Source organism: Onychostoma macrolepis, chromosome 20 (assembly GCF_012432095.1).
Source record: "Onychostoma macrolepis isolate SWU-2019 chromosome 20, ASM1243209v1, whole genome shotgun sequence".
Taxonomy (NCBI): domain Eukaryota; kingdom Metazoa; phylum Chordata; class Actinopteri; order Cypriniformes; family Cyprinidae; genus Onychostoma; species Onychostoma macrolepis.
Window position 1 is genome coordinate 29839016 of NC_081174.1, and position 16949 is coordinate 29855964.

A 16949-nucleotide genomic window follows, 5' to 3' on the forward strand; every position below is an offset into this window, starting at 1 on the left:
TCTATTTCCATGTTCTTATATCAGTAAGGTGATGTATTACACATTAATGACACTGCTGAATATAAAACTTGTTGAATGTATAACTAATGTTAAAATTGTTTTTCATTAAAAAGTTCTATTAAAAAGTTAAATGGTGTAATGTTATATATGCAACGATTGATAGTTTGAGTGCACAGAAGCAAATCTTCATTTCTTGCTTTAACATTTATTTTTGCATTGAAATGTAGTGAATATGTGAATTTGATTTTTTTTTTAAGGAAATTTTAGTATAATATTGTTTAATGTAATGCAGCATTTATATATATATATATATATATATATATATATGGAAGCCCTTTCCCCCACTGGATTAAAAAAAAAAATTGAGAGGTAATTCCTTTTTTTTCCTCACAATGGAGTTTTTTTTTTGTTTCTGCCACATAAAAACACACTTTTTTTTTTCAATTTTAATCATAATTATGACTTTTTTCTCGCAATTGCTGACTTCTCAAAATTTTGAGTTTATATATCACAATTCAAGAAAAGTCTCAGAATTGTGATATTAAAAAGCTGCTATTACCTTAATTTTTTAATACTCTGACCTTCAGCTGATTGTAAAAGTTTATAGTCGACATGCATTTGCAACCCATTTTAAGTCTATAATGTGAAATACTGAAAGGCGAGGAAATCTCAGCACTTCAGCGGTGTACATCACACAAACTAATCAACAGCAAATGACCATTTACAACATTTATTGAAATTAAATTGACAGGAAGTGAAATCTGAGTACACATTTGCACTGAGAACAAACAACTGGGCATGTAGAAGAATCCGGGCTGATGTTCAGTAAGGATCGTGTCAACACTGAACCGTTTCTGCTCAAAGTCAAAGACAAGCACGGTACGTCACAGAATATTTAACATGCATGCAATTAAGACCGGAGCCTGGAATGATCATTTTAATTCATCTGAACTACTTTATACATAGATATATATTTCTGTTCAGACATAAAACCCTTGCGCTTTAAACAGTTTTATGGATTCAGATGATCGATCTAAACATGTTTACAGCGTCTGTGATATATATTCTATTCATCCTAAACAAAAAAACGTGACACGGCACCAACATACACACAAAACTAGAGCTTCCTCTTTTCATGTAAAGCTCGGCCTTACAGGCACAAAGAATAAATATGACGTGGTTTGCGGCTTCATTCAAACAGCAGGTCCTCGTCGGCCTCTTCGTTCAGCATGTTCACGGGCTCTGCGATCGGCCCCAGTTTCGCCAAACGCTGGGCGATCTCCTTCTCCGTCCTTTCACGGAGCTGCTTCTTCTTCTCCTGGATCTTCTTGAGCCTGCGATGGGAAAACGGGAGAATGAAGGGTTGGCGGATATTCTGAATATCTTATTTTGGACTGTATTAGTATTATATATAATATTCATTTATATAATGTTAATATAAATATGTCACCCTGGACGACAAAACCAGTCTTAAGTGTCAATTTCTAGAAATTGAGATTTATACATCATCTGAAAGCTGAATAAATAAGCTTTCCATTGATGTATGTATCGGACAATATTTGTCTGAGATACAACTATTTGAAAATCTGGAATCTGAGGGTGCAAAAAAATCTAAATATTGAGAAAATCTCCTTTAAAGTTGTCCAAATGAAGTTCTTAGCAATGCATATTACTAATCAAAAATGAAGTTTTGATATATTTACAGTAAGAAATTCACTAAATATCTTCATGGAACATGATCTTTACTTAATATCCTAATGATTTTTGGAATAAAAGAAAAATGGATAATTTTGACCCATACAATGTATTTTTGGCTATTGCTACAAATATACCCCAGCGACTTAAGACTGGTTTTGTGGTCCAGGGTCACATATTAGATTCATATTTCATTTGAACTGCCAAAAACATTCTATGTATCCATGGGTGCTTAAAAAGCCTTACGATTTATTAAACTTAAGGTCATACAAATCTTTAAAAATGGTGTAACGAAAGTCTAAATGATCATTTTAAGAGGTCTTATTAAATTTGGGGACGGAAAAACAGGAATCACAATGCTGCCTAACGTGATAAACTTCAAAAAATGATTATTAATTACACTGGAATGCTTTGCCTTTCCAAGTCAAAACACAATCGTTAACATGCATTTATGACAAGCAATTACTCATGATAAATTATGAATTTATTTAATGATGTTTCTACTGATATATGTTGCTGATAGTTGTTACAGTACGTATTATCTCCCTCCTGGTTCTGAAAGAGCAAAATAAAATTCAAAATTTTATTTTCAAAATAAGAGTCCTTGTGCATTTTGGGATTGTTTATCAAGGAACGAAAAAGAACATTATTTAACATGTTCAATATATAGATTTGACTGGTATCAGCACAATAATCTGGTTATTCCCATTCTTTAAACAAATTATTACTGTATCAGCAAACTCAAATAACAGTCTACCTCTAATACGTATTGATTTTTTGCTACATAAACCAATTTCATATATAGATCAGGGTTATTATAGTTAACTAAAACTAAACCATGAAAATCATTCAGTTTCTGGAAATAAAATAAACGTTAAACACAATAAAACAAACAAACAAACAAAAACCCTGAAACTTATTTCAACTAGTTGACAAGGCAATACTTTCATTTAGTTTAAATACTAAAATAACTTAAATAAAACAGTTTATTTAAATAAAAAAATTATATAGATATATTTAAAAAATACTATTAAAAATTTCAAAAACACACCACAATTACTAAAACTTTGATTGCAATTAAAATGAATGAAAGCAAAATATAAACTAATTTTAAACTACAATAGTATCTCGATATTGAAACAACACTGATAAAGCTAAAGCAATGCATGTTTGAAACAGTAGTATGCTACATTGTCGTCACATTTTGTGGCTATATTGCACTGCGTTCTCACCTGTAGAATTCCTCTCGCTCCCGCTCGTCCAGCTCAGTAATGATGTACGTGAGCGTGCGCTCGATCCTGGGAATAATCACTGAGAGGACAAACACAAGAGCGTCGTGTTATAGAGCTTTTAAAAGAAGCCTGAAGGTTTCATTCTCTTCAGAGGTGGCTGTGAGATCTCACCGTGCTCGATGGCGTTCACACGGCGGTTTGTGATCTTGATGGCCTCGTCCAGCGTCACAAAAGAGGTCTGTATGTGAATGAATCACATAAGACAGATTAAAAATGATTTTTAGACTTTCTTTTATGGATATGGATACGAATATTCATACCTGCAGTGACGCCAGCTCTACAAGAAGCTCGACTGCTTTGGCGTAGTTCCTCTTGAGCCGAGACAGCTGCTCTCCTCCTCTGGCCAGACCAGTGAGCTCATAACCTGCAGAGAAGAAAAAAACATCTCAAATGATCATGTGTTCAAACGATCTTCAGTATCATGCTTTTTCACAAGTATTTGCTATCACTCTCAGGCCATCCAAGATGCAGATGAGTTTGTTTCTTCATCAGATTTGGAGAAATGCAGCATTGAATGCTCTGCAGTGAATGGGTGCCGTCAGAATGAGAGTCCAAACAGCTGATAAAAACAATCCACACCACTCCAGTCCATCAGTTAACATCTTGAGAAGACAGAAGCTGTGTGTTTGTAAGAAACAAATCCATCTTTATGACTTTTTCACAAAATCTGGAAGTTTACAATATATTAACGCTTCATCCAGTGAAAAAGTGTTCTGGTCTGAATCAGGTGAGAAATCTGCACAGATCAAGCACTGTTTACAAGCCAAAAGGATGTTAACTGATGGACTGGAGTGGTGTGGATTACTTGTGGATTATGTTTTTATCAGCTGTTTGGACTCTCATTCTGACGGCACCCATTCACTGCAGAGCATTCAATGCTGCATTTCTCCAAATCTGATGAAGAAACAAACTCATCTGCATCTTGGCTGGCCTGAGAGGAGCACATTTTCATTTCTGGCTGAACTATTCCGTTAAAACATGAAGAGAACAGGATTCTTACTGTCTCCTCCCTCCTGGTAATGCTCAAACACCGGTAGAGTAACCCCTGAGAACAAACACAGGTGACACTCATGATGAGGGTGAGCAGTTACAGAAGAAATCTGCCAGTTTTTTTGTTACTAAAAATGATTTAGCTAGCAAACCTGCAACATTGTCCTTTTTCGCTCTGACCTTCACCTGGGCCTTGTTCACGTTCTGAATGACTGTAGTACTGATGGGACAGAATTCAAACACATTCAGTGAGATCTGGTATCAGATGCTTCCTGTGATGCAACGTAACTATGAAAAACATTGCTTTAATGAGATTTTTAACTACCTGAAGTCACCAGCAGCAAATTTGGCCTCAGCTAATGAAAAGGCGGCTTCTCTCATCACCTCTCCCATCAGCGTCTTAGTCTGAAAGATTAAAATAGTCACAACATTGTTAAAAAAATAAATAAATAAAAAATGTGACCCTGGACCACAAAAGCAGTCTTAAGTGTAATTTTTTTTCGAAATTGAGATTTATACATCATCTGAAAGCTGAATAAATAATCTTTCCATTGATGTATGGTTTGTTTGGAGCGGACAATATTTGGCTGAGATACAACTATTAGAAAATCTGGAATCTGAGGGTGCAAAAAAATCTAAATATTGAGAAAATCGCCTTTAAAGTTGTCCAAATGAATTCTTAGCAATGCATATTACTAATCAAAAATGAAGTTTTTATATATTTACAGTAAGAAATTTACAAAATATCTTCATGGAACATGATCTTTACTTAATATCCTAATGATTTTTGGCATAAAAGAAAAATTTATAATTTTGACCCATACAGTGTATTTTTTGGCTATTGCTACAAATATACCCCAGCGACTCAAGACTGGTTTTGTGGTCCAGGGTCACATATATATTATTTTGAAAATAATATTAAATAAATAAAAATAAGCAACAAAAATAAAAAGTCAACATGTAAAATAAATAAAAGCATAGGTATGATGTTATACCTCAATGATTTTTCTAAGAATTTGCCGAAATCGCATGGCCAGAGCATCAGCTTTCTTCTTCAGCAAACTCCGGCCAGTTTGAGCTCCTTTCAGTCGAGCTTTCATTATGGTCTGAGCCCTGATGCAACACACAATAATACATAATAAACAAACAGCAATATATACAGAAATTTATGAATATGTAGTAATGCAATTCTCATATGGTTACATTTTTGGTCATACTTCCAGAATATGCATATATGTGTGATTATTTATTGTACATATTGCATTATAATAGGTTACAACCACTATATATACTATGTATTTCTGTTCAGTATCTCTCAGCTCTGTAAAGGGCTCACATGACTGTGAATAATATCACTTCCTCTTCTGAGTCCACATAAAATTACTGCAAGATTTCGTTTCACTTGATTTATATGAATCCAAAACACATCTAGAATATTGTCATCCATCATATCGAGTTATACATTTATTACTCTACAGACAAAATGCATCTGCGTGATAATATATTGACAAACGTGATATGCGTGTTTATATATATTGTCAAAACACGAAATTTATATAAAATACATCATATATTTAAAATGTGTAATTCAGCGTAATGCAGACGTTTTCTCTTTATCTCCGATCAATTAATAAATCATAAAACCTCGAGGATGCACGACTCCAGCGCATTCAGTATCATCTTGGTTCGTGCTTTGAGATTATAACTACTTTATAAAACCATAAACTGCTAAATTATGTTTATATCAAATGCTGTCACTCTGTTGTTTTCATGCACGATTGAAAATAATGAATCCGATTTGCCTTGATGAGCGGTAATACTCACATTCTAGATGGAAAAACGTCGATCCGATCTTTTCCGGACATCTTTCTTCTTTATTGAAACACTGTATCAAACTACTGAGACGCTTTGCTGTTGAAATCGTCAAATAGATCGTTTAAATATAGTGTCAAATTATTTAATATCACGGTGAAATGATTATAATACAATCGCTATGACCCTAGCTACAGGACGCAGGATTTGATCAGCTGACTGGAGGTCATGTGATTCCTCCTGAACGCAGCGATTGGTTGCGTCACATCCGTGCGTGTGTTCGTACGTAGCGGTATTCAAATTTCAAAATAACGCTCATAAAGTAATGAAGGTAAAGCATTTTATTTTGTTTCCCTATTCGCACTTTTATTTAATTTATTTTGCTTAATGTTGTATTTAATTAATTTAATTTAATTTACTTTTTTTTTTTTACTTTGACTTGAAGAACGGTTTTGACGGTGTCTGGTCTGCTAACAGTACAGTGCATCCGTGTGTTATCGGAGGATATAAGATGAATTTTGACTTTTAAAAAAACGGAACGACCTTAAGAAACAATCAGTATTCTTTATTTATTTATTCTTTATATCTAATCTGTTTTATCGTTGAAATCTCCTCCTAAAATTATGCATAATTTTGTAAAGGCTTTTATTTTGAAGTGTGATTGACAGCGGCCGTGTTGACGCAACTTCCCACTGGTCGCTGCAGGCTTCATTCTTTCTCGGATCGCAGGATCAATGGGCAATTAACGCTCGCAGAAAACGACCGTTTCTAGAGATTTAAAGGGTTTAAAGTGAGCCGATTGTGACACCTGTCAGGTGGGATTGAGTTACCTTTACTTCCGTGATAGTTTGGCTCATGTTGAGCTCGTTTTTGGGATGATATGAGGGTTTTAATTGCTGCTGTCAAAACGCATGTGCCGCATGCGCGCATTTACTCTGCACTGATGAACAGATCATAGAGAAGATGCACAGACAGATCGATAAGTACATTAATAGATGCCTGAACAGATAGATGGATAGATCGACAGATAGATGCACTTTTTGATATGTTCAGCGAAATTAATATGTAAACATTGTGTAAATTATGAAAACAGTGCAACTTTCATCAGAAAATTACACATTATGCAATATACAAGATATCCAACAAATAATAAAACACTGTTTACAATATACAGAAAACTGTAGACCTGAGGAAAAAGCGTGGGAAAATATTAATACACAATATTAAAATAAATAATAAAATTACATTGACAAATAAAATTGAGAATAAAATAATAATCATATTTTAAAAATACAAATAATACAACTGATTAAAATGAACAAATACAAAAATGTACAAATTATACATTTAAAAAATAGATTGAAATAAAATGCACAGTACTCTACTATATTGAGCTGTGTTATGTTTTTTATTATTTTGTATCAGTTTTTGTATTTTAGTTTTAGTATATTTGTTGTGTGTTTTGTTCACTTTAGTAGTTTGTTTTATATATATATATATATATATATATATATATATAATTTTAGTTATTTTAGTATATCAGGTTAAACTAAATAAAATGATTAATGGTGCCTTGGCAACTAGCTAAAATTAAGTGTTTTTTTCAGCTAATGTTTATTTCAAATAACGAATTTATTTTTATTTTTTTTTGATGGTTTTAATTTTTAGTTGTTAACTATACTACAAGCCTTTTTCGTTGATAGTGAGTAGCAAAGATATTTTTTTAATTATTTAAGAAAAATAACAATGCAAACTAAATATTTTCACAAGTCATATTTAGAGTATAAATTAGGGCTGCTCAATTATGGCAAAAATCATAATCACGATTATTTTGGTTAATATTGTAATCATGGTTATTTAACACGTTTATTAGTGGGACATACAACAAAATTTTTTAATGCAAGTCCGTTAACAGCCTACTATAGAAATTTAATAATCAAATGTGAAATAAAACAGCATAGTCTCCACTGTAAGAATGAAACTTATTTTGTTTCTTATTAAAGTTGCAAAAGACCTTCTGTGAAGAGCAGTGAGTGTCTTTTGTTGTTTGATTAATATAAAGCACACAGGAATATAGCCCGCTGTCACTTTAAGAGCTGCACGGATCCAATTTACTGTTACACAAGCATTTTCATTCTAAACTCTTTACGTTCATTTATTACATAACCGACGAAGTTTCACGTGAATAATCACTAAGCGCCGCATTTTGACACATTTTTGTGTGTATTTGAGCGTTTAGGCGCTAAAAGATGAGTTTACACGTCCGTGTTCTGCTCCGTCTCTGAGCGCAAGAGTCCCGAGGAACAGGCTTTAAAAACATTAATAAATCTAATCATCTTTAATACCTCAAGCACTTCCCATTTTGCAAAATTCACGTTAAGTGATTTTACTGATTTACACGTAAAAATGGGTTTTTATGGAGGAGTGAAAGCCACCGCTGGAATGGGCCACGATAATCGGGTAACACTTTAGAATAGGGAACACTTATTCACGATTAACCACGACTTTTCCCTCAATAAATTCATAATTTGCTGCTTATTAATAGTTAGTAATGTAGTTGTTAAGTTTAGGTATTGGGTAGGATTAGGGATGTAGAATAAGGCATTAATTTGTGCTTTATTAGTACTAATAAATGGCTAATATTCTAGTAATATGCATGCTAATAAGCAACTATTTAAGAGACCCTAAAATAAAGTGTTACCGATAATCGTTCTCTCTCGATTATTGTATTTTCATAATCGTTGGAGGATGAAATCGAAACTCAATTTCGATTAATTGCACAGCCCTAATATAATTTTTTATCTTATTTATTTATTTATTTTTACAGTATAAATTGTTTCTTTGCCTTTTAAATTTTAGAACGGGGTCCCTCACATCAGAATGATCATATTTGGCTTTGTGTGGCATCTAAAAGATTGAGAAGCATTTGACTCTGAATCTAATAGGACTGATGGAAATGTCAGATCTGAATAAAACGAATGCAGTTAGTCTTGTGCTCAATAAAGAATTGCTAGTTATCACCTGCATTGTTTTGTTATGGTCTCATTGTATATTTTTAACAAGCTTTTGTCTTCAAAGTCACATAAAAAAAAAAAAGTATTTGCAATTCTTGTACAAAAATACAGTACAAAAACCTAAAATAAAAAAATGTTATTTTGAAAATAATTTAAAATTAAATTAAAAAAAAAAAAAACACCTCAAATAAGTGTAGGAATGATGATGATTTTTTGTTTGTTTGTTTGTTTTTGTCTTGACTTGCTTTTTTTATTAATTTAATTTTAATTATTTTCAAAATAATTTATTTTTTTTAATTTGAGGTTTTTGTACTGTATTTTTGTACAAGAATTGCAAATACTTTTTTTTTAATGTGACTTTGAAGACAAAAGCTTGTTAAAAATATACAATTTATTGTGTTGCGCAGAGATGCCGGGCCTCAGCTGTAGGTTTTATCAGCACCGCTTCCCCGAGGTGGAGGATGTGGTGATGGTGAACGTTCGCTCCATCGCTGAGATGGGTGCGTATGTCAGTCTGCTGGAGTACAACAACATCGAGGGCATGATCCTGCTGAGCGAACTGTCCCGCAGACGCATCCGCTCCATCAACAAACTCATCCGCATCGGACGCAACGAATGCGTGGTGGTCATCAGAGTGGACAAAGAGAAGGGTGAGTCTCACAAACACAAGCAGACATGAACTTTTCCATTAAGAGACAATATTTGCCCTCTGGAATTGATTTCCAGGGGCAATTTTTATAATTACTTTATTAATTGTATCTGTGTTGTCTTTAATGTCAGATACTTCAATTTAACCAAATACTTAAATCAATCAGAACACTTTAAACTGTTACTAACAACAACAAACTTATTCACAAACTATTATTATATATGCACTACAGTTCAGAAGTTTGAAATAATTTTTTATTTATTTATTTTATTTATTTATTTATTTTAGAAAGAAACTAATGCTTTTATTCAGAAAGGATGCATTAAATGGCTCAAAAGTGACAGTAAAGGCATTTATAATGTTACAAAAACTATATATTTTACTATATATTCATATATAAAACTGTTATTTTAAATTGTAATAATAGTGCACAGCATTACTTTTAAATATTCCAAACGCTAAACTTTTGAACAGTAATGTTAATATATAAAATGTTTTTTTTTTTATTTACTTTGTAAAAAAATAATAATAATTCTCTCATATCTATTCAGCACTCTTATGAAGCAAAGCTTCTCGTTCATTTTTTAAAATGTTTTTTATTTCCTTTTGATTTTTCCTTATACTGTATCCTTTTTAAATGTATTTTAAGGGTCAGAGAAGAAAAACTATAAAATAATTACACCGATCAGCTGTTTAAAATTGTATATCAGTTATACTTTTAAAAAACAGCAACTCGTAGAGCTGCAATATTATGATAAAAATCATTATTGTCGATTATGATGAGAGAATCTGTGAGCACAGAATTCAGTCAAAACATTTAAGCGCTGAACACTTTAAACACATCTGATTGGCTCGTTTTCAGTGCTGACCAATCGTAACAGTGCAGTGTCATCGCTGACTAATCGGAACGCCTCCTGATTGGTCATTGCATTCAAAACTCAGCAGAAACGTGTGATTGGTTGACAGTCTCAATGCTACAAAACACAGATACAAGCACAGATCTAAATGTAATTCCGCAAATTGACAATTTTTTTTCATATTTCATTTTAACCGTGACAGACTTAGTTAAATAGTATATTTAACTAAAAATAGTATATTTAACTAAAACCAAAAAAAAACCTACGTGTGGTGCGTTAAGCTAACTGAGATTTGTTATAGCACTTGCATATCATTGCTCTTTTGTTGATTTTGTTTGCTTCCGTTGTCCTCATTTATAAGTCGCTTTAAATGTAAAACTAAAACAGACATAGTTCAATTGTGCAGGGTCAGTTTTTGCTCCTTAATCTTGAATTTGAGGGGCATTTTTGTCACAAGCCCCCATTTAGTTCCAACCCTGGTTTTACGTTTGACCTTTTTGGTGTGTTTTTCTTCTTTAGGATACATTGATTTGTCCAAGAGAAGAGTGTCTCCGGAAGAAGCCATCAAGTGTGAGGATAAATTCACCAAATCTAAAACGGTGAGTATGCATTTTTTTTTAAATTTGAAAATGGAAGTAAAATGTAATGTTTTGTGGTTTGAAGATGTTTTTGATGTGCTGCAGGTGTACAGTATTTTACGGCATGTGGCTGAAGTGTTAGAGTACACTAAAGACGAACAGCTGGAGAGTTTGTTCCAGCGAACCGCTTGGGTGTTTGATGAGAAATACAAGAAACCTGGATACGGTGCCTATGACGCCTTCAAACAGGCCGTGTCGTGAGTGTTCAACATTGATGCAAACTCCTCAACTTTCAGTTCTTTGAGATCAAAAAACTCACCTGTGAGATTTGCTTAGATCCGATGAGAAATAGCTTTAATGAGGGGGGGTTACAAGGGTAAATATAGAACTGGGGCCAGTTGCAGACTGGTCATGACTTTTTAAATTCAGTTACGAAAAGGTAGATTGGCCGCCTTTGTCTAAAAAGGGTAATATTTGATGTATTTGAGGTCTGAGATGTGGGAACGGTGAAGAGAGAGGACAAACATTTTGCATTTTAGGTCAGCATTGCCGTCTATTGTCTTAAAGCAGCACTATGTAACTTTTTCTGTGTTCAAAATTTGCAAAATGTATATAATGAGCGAGTACATCATGAATTCATCTTCCAAACCGCGTTTTTGTCTTATCCTGAATCACTACAGTACACTTATAATAAGTGCTTATATTTGGACTATTGTAGCCTGGTCGCGTCGTCACCGCTGCGGAGTAACACATACCTGCGTGAATCGCCATAGACATAAACTTAGAGAAGTAGCTCCGGTTAAAACGTTCTTCCGCGGGATGCGTGCAGTTCTGTTTATTAACCGCTCGAGTGCCAAAAGTTACATAGTGTTGCTTTAAATAGTCTTGCATAGCACTTCATCTTTTATATCAAGGGTTTTTTTGGAGAAAAATTACAGTTTTGGACATATTTAAAAAAAAAATAATAATAATTTTATTACCTTATATGTGATCCTGGAGCACAAAACCAGTCTTAAGTGGCTGGGGTATATTTGTAGCAATAGCCAAAAATACACTGTATGGGTCAAAATTATAAATTTTTCTTTTATGCCAAAAATCATTAGGATATTAAGTAAAGATCATGTTCCATGAAGATATTTTGTAAATTTCTTACTGTAAATGTATCAAAACTTAATTTTTGATTAGTAATATGCATTGCTGAGAACTTCATTTGGACAACTTTAAAGGTGATTTTCTCAATATTTAGATTTTTTTGCACCCTCAGATTCCAGATTTTCTAATAGTTGTATCTCAGCCAAATATTGTACAAATATTATACAATCCATACATCAATGGAAAGCTTATTTATTGCATGAAGAAATTCTGCGTGGAGCGTGCTCTGAAAACAAAGCAAGAGTTTTAAGTGAACGAGAAAATGTTTTGCTTATTTTTATTTTTGGTTTTATTTCCAGCGATCCGTCCATCCTGGACGGTTTGGATCTGACTGAGGAGGAGAAGGACGTGCTCATCGACAACATCAACAGACGCCTCACCCCACAGGCGGTCAAAATCAGAGCGGGTACTTATCATAAAAACGTGCTGCACTTTTCACCATGCACAAAATTACAGTGCAAAGTAATTATTAAGTATTTTAATTAGTTTAAAACTTCTTCTTTCTTTTCTATTATTTATTAATAATTATATTTATTATAATATATTAGTACTTTCATGATTTATATAAAAGCAAATTAATAAGAAGTAATTTTTGTTTCCGGTCTGTAATCCACAACCAGAGCAAGTGTGTGTGTATATATTTCTCTTTTCAAATATTCTCTGTAATTTTCAAATGCAAATTTAATGAAGCTTCAATGAGTTTGAACAATTCATATGTATGCTGCTGCTCAAAATTTTGAAGTCAATACATTTTTTTTTAAATGAATAATTTTATTCAGCAAGGTATTTATCAAAAGGGACAGTAAAATGTTTAAAATGTTAGAAGAGATTTCTATTTCAGATAAATGACATTTTTAGAACTTTCTATTCATCAAAGAATCCTGAAAAACTGTTTTCAACATTGATAAAAAATGTAAAACTGTCATGTTAAAATGTAATAATATTTCACAATATTATTTTTTGAATGCCAAAATTTTGAACTTATTGTTTGTATGTAAACATATATTTAGAAGAAAAATCACTCTTTAAAGATCCATTGAACACTTCGCATTGTTTTTCTTTTTAATATATTTTAAGGTTCAAAGAAGAAAAAACTAATCAATAAATACACAATAAAAAGCAGATTGAAAAAAGTACAATCATAAAACTCATTAAAAAATTTTTTTGATTAAAATTAGTGCTGTCAAATGATTAATCGCATCCAAAATATATGTGTATGTGTGTATATTTATTATGTATATATGGAAAGACAGACACATACAGCATATATTTTGAAAATATTTCCATGCATATATTTATATTCATATAATTGATATTATATATAAATATTTTTAAATATATAAACATAACATATATTTCTTAAATATATACACGCATGTGTGTGTATTTATATATATATATATATATATATATATATATATATATATATATATATATATATATAATAAATACACACACGTATATTATGTAAACAAAAACTTTTATTTTGGATGCGATTAATCGTTTGACAGCGCTAATTAAAACAAACAATAAAAATTAGTACACAGTTCAAAAACCGTTTATATGCCATGCATTATGTTCATGTGTGTTCAGCGTGATGGTTGCTTTGTCCCATGCACAGACATTGAGGTGGCGTGTTATGGATATGAAGGCATTGATGCTGTCAAAGACGCGCTGAGGGCGGGGCTTAACTGCTCCACAGAGGCCATGCCAATCAAGGTGAGATCCACTTCCTTTATATCCAGTTCTAGCAGCTTCATGAGCTGCAATTCTGTGATTCAAAGTGTGCATTGATTTCCTTTCAGATCAACCTGATAGCTCCGCCGCGGTACGTCATGACCACCACCACTCTGGAGCGCACCGAGGGTCTGTCAGTGCTCAACCAGGCCATGACCGCCATCAAGGAGCGCATCGAGGAGAAGCGAGGGGTCTTCAATGTCCAGATGGAGGTCAGACACTTTAGAGCTTCAAATATCACAGAATAAACTTGATCTTTAAAGAACAAACACACGCTGACAGTCATTAGTTTAGACAAAAACAAAAGGAATCACAAAATATATTAAAATATACATGCACATTTTATAAAAGTATTTGCTCTGACTGCATTCTCATGCATGAATGTTTCTCATCATGCAGTATACATGATATTATTTACAATATACAGTAGATCAGGGTTTTCAAACTGGTATCTGGACCAAGTAACATAAAATAAATAAATAATAATAAAATAGATACACAAAATACATCAACAAAATGTATTAAAATACATCACAATATACAAATAAATCAACTAAAAACAGATTGAAAATAAAAAACTGGATAAACGTTAATGTTAGGAAATTAATAGAAAGTCAAAAAAATTATTTCAGTAAGTGCTATAGTGAGTAGAAAAATTAATGAAACAAAAATACTATATATATATATATATTATTGTATGTTTTTGTTTCATTAAGTTTATTCTATATATATATATATATATTTTTTTTTTTTATATATATATTTTTTTTCTATATATATATATATATATATATAGGCACATACATAAAAATTACACAAATACTAATAAAATTGGTACATAAAATACATAAAATGAATTAAAATAGCAGTGATAATACTAAAATAAATAAATGATTAAAATAAACAATTTAAAAAATGGATTAAAATAAATAAATGAATACATAGTACCAAGTATAAATAATAATTAGATATATTTTTTTTAGATCCATTGAACGCTCTGTGGAGCAATGCTTTCTTAAACTATATATTTTTTCCTTTTTTAAAAATTAGGATTAAAGTAAATAAAGGCATAGTGCAGTACTACAGTGAGTAGGAAAAAACACACAAAAATCTAATGCGGTATATAAGCACATTTAAAGTATTTGCTCTGATTGCGTGTTTGTCTTCAGCCTAAAGTGGTGACGGACACAGACGAGACAGAACTGCAGCGGCAGCTGGAGCGTCTGGAGCGAGAGAACGCAGAGGTGGACGGCGATGACGACGCTGAGGAGATGGAGGCCAAAACGGACGAGTAGATCAACAACTGCTGCAGCGCAGAAACCGTTCAGATGAACTGTTACCAAACACTGATGCTGCTTCACTTCTACACAAACATTATAAAGCTGATTTCTGAACCGGTGGCCTTTTGACCCTTTCACAGCTCTGATCAATGTTAACATTTACGCTGATTCAACGATGCAGAGTGAAGACGGTGATTTTCTGTGAAGTAAAACCTGTTTCTCGCTCTGCTTCAATCTCAGTAAAATTCTGGAAAGTAGTTGAAGTTTTGTATTCTTTAGCATCTGTATTTATTTACATATTGACATGCTGCAAAGCTACTGTTAAATAATATTTGAAAGTACATATTGTGAGTGAAATTTTTGATCAAAATATAGAACCAAAAACATACTTGAGTAAAAGAACAACTTTACATTGTAGTTAAGCATTAAAAAGACAAAACAGCAAAAATAAATTAAATTAAGTTTTTAATATATATTATAGTAAAATCATTTATATAAATTTATTAAAAAAAAAAATTCAAATACAGTATTTATTAACGTAATTATATTATTTGTATTAATTATTAAATGCCAGACGAATAAATTTAAATGTTTTGTCAGACAGACAAGCAAGGTTTGGTTGAGGAGAAAAAACCCTACATTTCTTTGGTTTGTTTGTCCCAGCAAATATTTATGTGAATATAGAATAGAATAGAATGTAAATAATTTGATTAATATTAATTGCTTGACAGCCCAATTATTGTAAAACGTTAAATTCATTATTAGTACATAATGTATATTAATATTCATTTAAACTCATTTTACTTCAAAACATTTTAAGTACTGGTAACTTTTCCCGTGCTTTTCAGTGTTATTATAGTTTACTAAAACTAACACCATAAAAAACATTTTATAAAATCGTATAAACATATACAGCCATGGCCAAAAATATTGGCACCCTTGGTAAATATGATCAAAGGCGGCTGTGAAAATTAATCTGCATTGTTAATCCTTTTGATCTTTTATTTTAAAAATTCACAAAAATCTAACCTTTCATTGGATAATAAGAATTTAAAATGAGGGTAAATATCATTATGAAATAAATGTTTTTTCTCTGATACACATTGGCCACAATTAACGGCACCCTTTTATTCAATACTTTTTGAAACCTCCATTTGCCAGTTTAACAGCTCTAAATGTTCTCCTATAATGCCTGATGAGGTTAGAGACACCTGACAAGAGATCAGAGACCATTCCTTCATCCAGAATCACTCCAGACCCTTTAGATTCACAGCTCCTTCTCTTCAGGTCACTCATGTTCTGCAGGGTTCAGGTCAGAGGACTGGAATGACCAGCAGAAGCTTGGTTTTGTGCTCAGTGACCCATTTTGTGTTGATTTTGAGGTTTGTGTTTGGATTATTGTACGGTTGGAAGATCCAAACATGGCCCATTATAAGATTTCTAACAGAGTCAGTCACTTATTGATTTTTTATCTGTTGGTATTTGATAGAATCCATGATGCCATGCGTCTAAACAAGATGTCCAGGACCTCCAGCAGAAATATAGGCCCACAACATCAAAAATACAGCAGTATATTTCATTGTACACATGGGGTACTTTTTATCCCTGTGTTCACCAAACCCATCTTGAGTGTTTGCTGCTAAAAAGCTCATTTTTAAGTTTCATCTGACCATAGAAGCCAGTCCCATTTGAAGTTCCAGTCGTGTCTGATAACTGAATATGCTGGAGTTTGTTTTTGGATGAGCGAGGAGAATTTTTCTTGAAACCCTCCCAAACAACATGTGCTGATGTAGCTGCTGTTTGACCATTTTTTTTAAGGTTTTCTGACCCCGAGACTCAACTATTTTCTGCAATTCTCCAGCTGTGGTCCTCGGAGAGTCTTTATCCACTCAA

At 32.5% G+C, this 16949-nt stretch overlaps 2 protein-coding genes across 2 annotated transcripts; one reads left to right on the forward strand and one right to left on the reverse strand.

Moving 5' to 3' along the window:
- Window positions 1-714: 714 nt before the first annotated feature.
- atp6v1d (ATPase H+ transporting V1 subunit D) lies at window positions 715-6034 on the reverse strand. Its single transcript, XM_058755902.1, has 9 exons — window positions 5802-6034; window positions 4973-5090; window positions 4303-4382; window positions 4130-4197; window positions 3988-4032; window positions 3248-3351; window positions 3099-3165; window positions 2928-3006; window positions 715-1334 (listed from the first exon to the last, which is right to left on the reverse strand). Exons 1-9 carry the CDS (start codon window positions 5840-5842, stop codon window positions 1190-1192), a joined length of 747 nt encoding a protein of 248 aa, XP_058611885.1. The 5' UTR covers window positions 5843-6034; the 3' UTR covers window positions 715-1189.
- A 431-nt stretch (window positions 6035-6465) lies between these two features.
- eif2s1b (eukaryotic translation initiation factor 2, subunit 1 alpha b) lies at window positions 6466-15313 on the forward strand. Its single transcript, XM_058754873.1, has 8 exons — window positions 6466-6604; window positions 9211-9453; window positions 10829-10908; window positions 10993-11144; window positions 12339-12445; window positions 13661-13758; window positions 13845-13988; window positions 14946-15313. Exons 2-8 carry the CDS (start codon window positions 9213-9215, stop codon window positions 15069-15071), a joined length of 948 nt encoding a protein of 315 aa, XP_058610856.1. The 5' UTR covers window positions 6466-6604; window positions 9211-9212; the 3' UTR covers window positions 15072-15313.
- Window positions 15314-16949: the final 1636 nt, after the last annotated feature.

Bases quoted from the DNA above. Each gene is read 5' to 3' on its own strand.
- eif2s1b (XM_058754873.1), top strand. From the start codon at position 9,213: ATGCCGGGCCTCAGCTGTAGGTTTTATCAGCACCGCTTCCCCGAGGTG. The intron at 12,446-13,660 runs GTACTTATCATA...TCCCATGCACAG, and splicing joins GGCGGTCAAAATCAGAGCGG to ACATTGAGGTGGCGTGTTAT. The intron at 13,759-13,844 runs GTGAGATCCACT...ATTTCCTTTCAG, and splicing joins CAGAGGCCATGCCAATCAAG to ATCAACCTGATAGCTCCGCC.
- atp6v1d (XM_058755902.1), bottom strand. From the start codon at position 5,842: ATGTCCGGAAAAGATCGGATCGACGTTTTTCCATCTAGAAT. The intron at 5,091-5,801 runs GTGAGTATTACC...GTGTTGCATCAG, and splicing joins GACGTTTTTCCATCTAGAAT to GGCTCAGACCATAATGAAAG. The intron at 4,033-4,129 runs GTTTGCTAGCTA...GTTTGTTCTCAG, and splicing joins GAAAAAGGACAATGTTGCAG to GGGTTACTCTACCGGTGTTT.